General features: G+C 35.3%; 1 protein-coding gene across 1 annotated transcript; it reads right to left on the minus strand.

Moving 5' to 3' along the window:
- Nucleotides 1-379: 379 nt before the first annotated feature.
- cmlc1 (cardiac myosin light chain-1) lies at nt 380-1,179 on the minus strand. Its single transcript, NM_131692.2, has one exon. The coding sequence runs from the start codon at nt 1,096-1,098 to the stop codon at nt 508-510; it is 591 nt and encodes a 196-aa protein (NP_571767.2). The 5' UTR covers nt 1,099-1,179; the 3' UTR covers nt 380-507.
- Nucleotides 1,180-10,187: the final 9,008 nt, after the last annotated feature.

Genomic DNA, 10,187 nt, shown 5'->3' on the forward strand with positions numbered 1-10,187 from the left:
AATGGAAAGAGTCACTGGTGTTTTCCGACAGTTAAAGCAGTATCTTCATACTCTACACACATCTGAGTCTGACATCACAACAAGATTACGAGAACAAAAAATCTCAGCGAAAGTGGTATAAGTATGCAAAATCATATCGCAGATCCATGCAATTGATTTTCCATTGGATCCGGAGGTCTTGGGCAACTATACAAACTTTAATCTCAAGCATAATCATGATATAAACTTTACTTAAATGTCATTGATATTAGCTAAACACATGTATGCTTTAAAATGTAGAACAGACATTGGTGATTTCCGACAGTACCTTCCAACTCCACACACATCTAAGTTTGACGTCTCAACAACAAGATTAAGAGAACAAAAAAAATCTCAGACGAAACAACATTTGGATGGATTTTATTTGATGCTTTCCAAGACATACAGACAAGACGTATTTGCTTTCCAGTGTTTTGACAGTTGCCATTTAGAGTTCCAATTTCATTCGGCAATCTTTGCAGCGTCGGCTCACCCGGAGAGGATGTGCTTGATGAAGGACGTGTAGTTAATGCAGCCGTTGGCGTCTTCTTGTCCGGCCATCAGACGGTCCACCTCATCCTCTGTCATTTTCTCCCCAAGCGTTGCCAAGACGTGACGGAGCTCAGCACCCATCACTGTTCCGTTTCCCTCTTTGTCAAAGACTCTCAGACCCTCAACAAAGTCCTCAAACGTCCCCTGGTCCTTGGCTCTTGAGATATGCTGCAGCATTGGCAGGAACGTCTCAAAGTCCAGGTATTTGGTGTTCATTTCTTCAGCTTTGGGCTTCCCTAATACCGTCAATACATCAGCATTGGTAGGGTTGTGACCCAGAGCCCTCATCACATCTCCACACTGGGCATACCTTATCTTCATCTCTCCTGTTGGCGTTTCATCAAAGAGAGTAAAGGCATCCCTGAACTCTTCAATCTGGTCTGGGCTAAAATCCAGCGGGACGCTTTTCAGGTCCACTTCGGGCTCTTTGGGTGTCTCTGGAACTGGTGCAGGAGCAGGGGCTTCTTCTTTTTTGGCCTCAGGTTTTTTCGGCTCTGGTTTCTTGGGTTCCACTTTTTTTGGTGCCATGATGCTGATGGGAAAAGGCTGGGATGTGTGTTGGAAGAGCCCCCCATGTTGGGCTTATATACTGACATGTCAGAATGCGTGATAAGAGTTATCAGAACGGAGGCAGACTTTATAAGGAAATGAACTGGAACAGACTCGAGTGCTGCTCATGCCATGATGAACTGCTAATTCTGTCCAGTAGATAAAACCACCAACCACCAATTTGTGAACAATGATGAACAAACGTCATAAACATTCTCAAATAAAAATGGGTTCACCCACCCGTGATCACATTTTCAGGTTTCTTAGCAGTGGATGTTGTTGTATTTGGGGAAACTTAGAGTGCAGTAAACGGAAGAGTACAACAAATCAGTTTTGCATTCCAATTTGCTCTCATTTTCCCTCGGCTCTCTATTTCAGAAGTCGCCACAGCAGAATGAACCACCGTCAATTTGCTTAAAAATATATAAAATAAATAAAAAATAAACTACTTTAAGATTGTTTTCATGTTTTCAAAAAAATGTGTGAGACTTATAACGGCAGACAGAAGAGAGAACGACATCACATTTGCTTTCCCACCAATAGACAAAGCAACTTATATTTATTCATTCATTTTCTTGTCAGCTTAGTCCCTTTGAATGATCCCTTTGGATGAACCGCCAATTTATCCAGCAAGTTTTTACGCAGTGGATGCCCTTCCAGCTGCAACCCATCTCTGGGAAACATCCACACACACATTCACACACACACTCATACACTACGGACAATTTAGCCTATCCTATTCACCTGTACCGCATGTCTTTAGACTGTGGGGGAAACCGGAGCACCCGGAAGAAACCCAAGCGAAGGCAGGGAGAAAATGCAAACTCCACACAGAAACGCCAACTGAGCCGAGGTTCGAACCAGCGACCTGTGAGGCGACAGCACTACCTACTGCACCACTGCCTCTAATTTAATTTATTTTTATGTAATTTGATGATATATTACCGTGATTCCCAAAGGGGTTGCAAGGGGGTTTTGCAGGACAATGTCAGGTGTTTGCTTGGTGATTTAAAAAAAATCTAATAAATTTTATTAAACTATGGCTGCGTCCAAAACAGCATATTTCCATACTATACAGTACGCTAAAATTAGTATGCGAGCCGATTAGTATGTCTGAAAGCAATTCGAAAGTCAGTATGCAAGACGTACCCTATGACTTCCGGCGAGATTCTGAAGTGTGCATCCCACGCACACTGCACTATCCCATGATGCCCCAAGAGAGAATTCATTAATGGGAGTGAAGCGACGCAACTGACACAGGTAGGTCATGTGACCATGACAAAATGGCGGATGTAGTAAGTCCGAATTCCATTCATACTGCTCACATTCATACTATATAGAACGTCCTTTTCTAACAGCCAAGAAGTACTTTTAAATTCAAATGTAGTATCTACTGAGTAGTGGGCGGTTTCAGACACAGCCTATTAGAATTACAATATGTTAACCCTAGAACATAAAAAATTGTTTTTAATAGTAAGAAACAACAACATGCAAGGGGCAAAGCAGTGGTGCAGTAGGTAGTGCTGTTACCTCACAGCAAGAAGGTTGCTGGGTCGATGTTGGTGTTTCTGTGTGGAGTTTGCATGTTCTCCCTGCGTTCACATGGGTTTCCTCTGGGTGCTCCGGTTTCCCCCACAGTCCAAAGACATGTAGTACAGGTGAACTGGGTAGGCTAAATTGTCCGTAGTGTATGAGTGTGTGTGAATGAGTGTTTGTGGATGTTTTCCAGTGATAGGTTGTGGCTGGAAGGGCATCCGCTGCGCAAAAACGTCCTGGATAAGTTGGTGGTTCATTCCGCTGTGGCCAGATTATTAAACGTACAAGAAAATGAATGAATGAACAACATGCAAATGAAAAGCAGTCAGCCCTTAAATGATTTTTGCCTTTCATAGGATTGGTGTGTTTACATTAGATTAACAACACAGCAATAGTGTCAGCTGCAGCAGATTGATTTTATAGCACCAGGCTAAACTTTCTGATAGCTTTATGGCAATAAAAATAAATACAGGCCACAACTAAACATTGACATTGATCTCTGATCGGTGGTCTCCAAAATTAAACCACGAATAGACATGTGCTGAAAACATTGTGTCCACCAGTCTCTTTAGCTGAGGTTAATATTAAATAAACAAATTAATAAATGACTATATAAATGATATGGCTTTTAGACTGTTTTTTTTTTCTTTATTACTGTTTTCACCTTTATTTGGAAAGGAAAGTAGAAGCTGCAGACAGGAAAATATTGGGAGTAGAGAGAGGGGAAGGGTTGGGAAAGGACCTTGAGCTGGGAATCAAACTCAGGTCGCCATGATGAGCACCATGGTGCTATATGTCAGAACACTTAAACACTAGGCTTTTGGCACTGACATCATTGCATTCTTTTATGTTGTCAATATGCTCGTGTTTATATAGGCCTATTGTTGTGTGCGCAACATTTGTATATAACAACCTCAGGAGAGTTTGGGGGTGTCGAATCACTAGCATTGCTATTTTAGGGGTCGCAGGCTGAAAATTCGGAGATCCCCTGATATAATACTAAGTTTGTACAGCTTTATTAATGTAAAAAATAAATAAATATCGAGAAACATCTTTATATTAATTATCATTGTGACATATTTTACATTAATTCTCCCTCAAGTGCTTCCAAACCTTCATGGCTTTCTTTTCTTTGTTGAACATGAAAGAAGATTTTTTTAAAGAATATTGTAAACTCTGGAAGTCAATGGTTATCGTTTTTTTTAACATTTCAATGTCTACATTTGAGTTCAGCAAAAGTAAGAAACTCAAACAGGTGTGTGACAAGTAAAGGATGAGTAAATGATGGCAGAATGTTGTTTTTTTAAGGGAACTATCCCTTTAAATAGCCCTGTGTTGAAAAACTTGTTCATTAGGTTTTCAATAAAGCATTATAAATGGAATTGTTAGCGCTAAATTTGCTGTTAGGTTACCCACCTTTACCCACTGGCCATCCAAGATCCATATATATATATATATATATATATATATATATATATATATATATATATATATATATATATATATATATATATATATATATATATATATACATTTACATTTAGTCATTTAGCAGACGCTTTTATCCAAAGCGACTTACAAATGAGGACAAGGAAGCAATTTACACAACTAAGAACAACAATGAATAAGTGCTATAGGCAAGTTTCAGGTCTGTAAAGTCTAAGAAGAGAAGTATTAGAAGTATTAGAATTTTTTTTTTTTTTTTTGGGTACAGTTAGTGTGATATTCAGAGAGGCAATTGCAGATTAGGAAGTGAAGTGGAGACTAAATAGTTACGTTTTTAGTCGTTTATTGAAAATAGCGAGTGACTCTGCTGTTCTGATGCAGTTAGGGAGTTCATTCCACCAACTGGGCAGATTGAGCGTGAGCGTGAGCGAAAGTGATTTCTTCCCTCTTTGGGATGGAACCACGAGGCGACGTTCATTCACAGAACGCAAGTTTCTGGAGGGCACATAGATCTGCAGAAGTGAGAGCAGATAAGAAGGAGCAAAGCCAGAAGTCACTTTGTAGGCAAACATCAGAGCTTTGAATTTGATGCGAGCAGCAACTGGCAGCCAGTGCAAACGGACTAGCAGCGTAGTGACATGTGCTCGTTTAGGTTCATTGAAGACCACTCGTGCTGCTGTGTTCTGGAGCAGTTGAAGAGGCTTGATAGAGTTAGCTGGAAGCCCAGCTAGTAGAGAGTTGCAGTAATCCAGTTTGGAGATATATATGTAATCCAGTTTTGCATATATATATATATATATATATATATATATATATATATATATATATATATATATATATAAAACACAAAGCAGACACTACAGATCTAAAGTTTAAAAGATGATTGCTCAACTGTTTAACTGTCAGCTTATGATTTGAATCCAATAAAGAAATTAGTTCCACATACAAAAGGGTTTTTGAAACTCTGTGTTTGATTTTGTTTTTATATACACAATTATGCCTTCAAACTGTTGTATAAACGCAATATCACACTCGTAGCAGTGTGATATCGAAGCACTGTGATACTCCATACAACCATATCCCACTGCTACACGTGTGATATTGCTCATATATATATATATATATATATATATATATATATATATATATATATATATATATATATATATATATATATATATATATATATATATATATATATATCAGTAAAATATCAATGACTGGCGGTTTAGAAAGTGCAAGTAAATACCTGAAATTTGAAAGTCATTATAACATTTAAACACAAAACATACATATCTGTGGAACATGATGATACACTGAGGCAAACTATCAATCTGTACAAGAAATGTAACATTATTTTCAAACAAAAATACCTTTAATTCATACATCAACAACTGTTTTAGTCTGTTCAGGAACATATTCAGTGGGTGAGCTTCCTGTTATGTAATGAAGAACATTAAATAATGAGAATATGTAAAAGGTCAGACTTCTCAACTGATATTACACACGCAAGTCACAAACCTCAGTACTTGTTGCATTGGTACTTAAGCTCATGCTTTAACCCTTCATAGGACAGTCTTTGAAATATTCATTGGAATAATCCTGGAGTGTTACTGGAGTTATTGAGGCTTTTGAACACTGACATTTCGTGAACCACTAAGATACAACAGAAAAAAAGAGAAAAAACCCATTTATGGTGTTACTGAAAAATAAAAAGAGAAAAGACATGAAGGCATGGAAAAGTGCGGTTGTTTTAAATAAAACCCTGTTGGAGTAGATTATTTGTGTTTTTTTAATGAACACAAAGATTGTGGTAGCCTCTACTAGACCTTACTAATTGTTCACCTAAAAATAAAGATGTCACAAATGAAATAATTACATGAGCAGAACAAACTATTTTAAAAAATCATTCATGAGTTAAAGAAATAGTTCACCCATAAAATGAAGTCACATCTTTTACTCTTTTATTTATAATATGGGTTAAAGGGATAGTTCACCCATAAAATGAAAAGTCTCATATTTTACTCTCCCTCCACTTGTTGAGCCAAAAAGAAGATATTTTGAAAAATGTAAGAAACGTGTTGCAATTCTTCTATAATATGTCCATGGATGTCGATGGCTATCATGTACCAATTACGTTACAAATATATTATTTTGTATTCAACAGAAAAAAAGAAGCTCATACATTTTAAGTATATTTCATTTTTGGGTGAACTATCCCTTTAAGAGCTGCTAGTAATTTGCCAGACAGGTGATAAGAGTGAATCTATTCTAAGGGCAGCACATACCAGCACTCCGTCACCATCGCGCTGATTATAACACAGTATTTTAAGCACACTTAGCACAAAATAGAGATACCACAATCTTATCAACTAGTAAAGTTTAAAATGTACTCAAAGCTCACATTTTATATTGTTTATTTAAAATAATTTATATGTTATTATTAAAGAGATAGCTCACCAAAAAAAAAAAAAAGAAATTTGTCATCATGTGCTCGTTTCAAAGCTTTATGACTTTCTTTTAGTTGTTGTTGAAGACAAAAGAAGATATTTTGAAGTATGTTGAAACCCTGTAACTTGACTTTCATACTTGTTTTTCCTACAGTGGAAGTCCATGGGTACAGGTTTTCAGCTTTCTTCAAAACATATTATTTTGTGTTTAACATAAGAAAGCATATCATAATGGTTTGAAAGAGGGCGAGTAAATAGGGAGTACGCTTTCATTTTTAAGTGAACTATCCCTTTAATCAGTCAGGAATCAATCACGTCAAGAATCATAATGTTTATTGGTAAAAACGGCAGAACTGGGTGCATTTGTGGATGGCTATGACATAACTATTTCAAAGCACTGACTTTATGATTCTAAAGGTGTAAAAGTCCGCCATCTTGTGGCTCAAATTTGTATTTTGAATGTGAAAAAAAAACAGCAACGTAAAAGTAGATTTTCATTCATTCAATAATTCATTTTCCTTCGGCTTAGTCCCTTTATTTATGAGGGATCCGCCAACTTATCCAACATGTTTTACGTAGCGGATGCCCTTACAGCCACAACCCATCCCTGAAAAACACACGCTCGCATTCACAAACATGCACTATATATGGCCAATTTAGGTTATTAAATTCACCTATAGCGCATGTCTTTGGACTGTGGTGGAACCCGCAGAAAACCCATGCAAACAAGGGGACAACATGCAAACTCCACACAGAAATATACCGACTGACCCAGCCTTATAGAAATTAAATAAAATAGAAACCATTAATACATTTTCCAAAGTACACTGTAAAGAATTATAAATTTGCAGTTTTCTGTATTTAGTTTTTCCGTATTTATGTTGTTAACATATTTTCTCCCGTTTATTTATGCTTTTGAATTGCATCATGGGACTTTGATTTGTCTTCCAACAACTTTTAACCTTGAAAAGTTCAAAAAAGTCACTTTTATTAACATTTTTAATAGTTAAAAGTGATATTGTCTGCGTTGGTGTTGTAAATTACAGTACAAAAGCCTTGTAATAAACTGCCAGTACATTTTCTGTTACTTTACACTAGTTTTTCTATATTTTATTTCTTATACATGATATTATTTATTACTTTTTTAATCTGTAGAGTTCCAAATCAAAAGAGATCAAATTCCCATAATGCAATTCACAACTGTAAATAAATGAAAAACACTTGTGAATCTAAAAACTGGTAATTAACAGATTTGTTTAAAGGTGTGCTTGCCATTTGTCAAGTTCTGGGTCTCAAGATGTTTCAGCTTGACTGAGGACAGAAATAAAGCCATTAGAATCAAGTGAAATCACCAGAGGATATGCAATATTCGTTGAAAAAAAAAAGATTTTCTTACTTACAGTGGTTTTGTTTCTAGTCAGAATATACATATAATCAAATTAGGAAGCATTTCTAGACAAGTAAAACTTGTTCTGCTTTCAGAAATAATTAAACAGTCCAAAACAAAAGCAATTTTCCCTTAAAACAAGGTAAAGATAAAGTAAAGTCAGAATTATTTACCCCTTTTGCATTTATTTATTTATTTATTTATTTTTTGAAATACTTCCTTAATAATGTTTAACAGAGCAAGTATGTCTGATAATATTTTTTCTTTTGGATAAAGTCTTATTTGTTTTCTTTCTGCTAGAATAAAAGCAGTTTTACATTTTTTAATAGCCATTTTAAGCTCAAAATTATTAGCCTCTTTAAGCAATTTTTTTCATAGTCTACAGAACAAACTATCATTATACAATAACTTGCCTGATTACCCTAACCTGCCTAGTTACCCTAATTAACCTATTTAAGCCTTTAAATGTCACCTTGAGCAGTAAAGAAGTGTCTTTAAAAATATCTTGTCAAATATTATTTACTGTCATCATGACAAAGATAAAATAAATCAGTTATTATAAATGACTTATTAAAACTATTATGATTAGAAATGTGTTTGAAAAATTTGACTTTAACTGGATCTGCCAATGTGGTGTTCAATAATCTCGTTTCTGCTTTGTGATATATTTATGTTGCTACCTAATGGCAGATTAGCTTGAATTAATGAAAAATCCTTTTAATTTTTACTTATTTTTTTTTTCTGAAAACAAAACAATATTTTTCGCTGGTGTAGAAAATCCTTCTTAATTAATGCCATTTTAGATATTTAGACTAAAGGACTAAAAAATTATATATATATATATATATATATATATATATATATATATATATATATATATATATATATATATATATATATATTTATTTATTTATTTATTTTGCAGCGTGATGATGCCTTGGTTAGTCAAGCATTGTGTATGATTTCTTAACAACCCCGCAGGCACAGGACGTCAAAATGAAGTCAGACTGACGTTGTACCCCAAGGACGAAGAGGCAATGCATTTTGTTTGTGCTGTGCATGTACAGTGTCCAACCTAAAATAAACCAAATGTCAACGTCTAATAATGTTACAGCTTGAGGTTGTGTGGATGTTACCACCAAGATGTCTATCAGACGTTGAATTTTGGTTGCCATACCTGATGAATAAATGTCAGTATTTGACGTCAATATGTCATTGGTTTAAGATGTTGACTCAACGTTGGATTTTGGTCACTTTCTAACACAACCTAAAATCAACCAAATATCAATGTCATTAGATGTAATTATTGCACGTCAAAATAACGTTGTCCTTACACTAGCTAGACATTGAATTTTGGTCAGCTGACGTCACAACCTAAATCTAACCTAATATTAACGTCTTATGTACAATAAATGATTCATTGGATTTACTAAATATTTTACTAAATAGGTTAGTGGCAAACAATTTACAGTATATGGGCTGAAATTAAACAATCAAAGTTAAAACATTTCATTTGTTTGTTTAACTTCAGCCCATATAAATAGTGTGCAACCACTTACCTTAAAAAAATGTAGTGTACTTTTTTTCAGTGTACTGGCACTTGAGTAATTGGTCATCAATGGCCGCCAGTTCACTGACGTGTGAGAAAGTGCCACAGCTGGAATGAACACGTATTAATGAGACACAGCCTGAGGGCACTGATGTCCCTTTTTATCTCATTCCACTATGCTTAAAGGGATAGTTCACCCCCAAAATGAAAATCTCAAATGGTAATAACCTTTATGAGTTTCTTTCTTCTGCCAAATACAAAAGAATATACCCAGCAGGCATTTTTTGTTTTAAAAGATGTCTAATAGATGTCTAAATATAGCCACTTTGGCTAAAACAAGGCTAAATTTGGGCTGTCAGTGAACATCTAATAGATGAAGAAAATGTCAAACCTAGACTAGTCATCAAGTAGACAGAAATGAATGACTGCACATATAAAGTCTGTCTTATCTGTCTATTTGATGACTAGTTTTGGGCTAATCTTAGATGTCTATTAGATTTTCACTGACCGCCAGCCTTGTTTTAGCCAAGCTGTCTACATTTAGATGTCTGACATCTATTAAACACAAAATTGTTTGCTGGGTATTTTGAAGAATATTGGAAGCCTTGTAACAACTGGAAGTCAATGGTTAAAGGTTTCCAACATTATTCGAAGTATCTTCTTTTGTGTTCAATTGAAGAAAGAAAGGAAAACAGGAATT

This window comes from Danio rerio, chromosome 5 (assembly GCF_052040795.2).
Source record: "Danio rerio strain M-AB ecotype USA chromosome 5, GRCz13ab, whole genome shotgun sequence".
NCBI classification, from domain to species: Eukaryota; Metazoa; Chordata; class Actinopteri; order Cypriniformes; family Danionidae; genus Danio; species Danio rerio.

Excerpts from the sequence above, each read along its gene's own strand:
- cmlc1 (NM_131692.2), bottom strand. The coding sequence starts at position 1,098 with ATGGCACCAAAAAAAGTGGAACCCAAGAAACCAGAGCCGAAAAAACCT.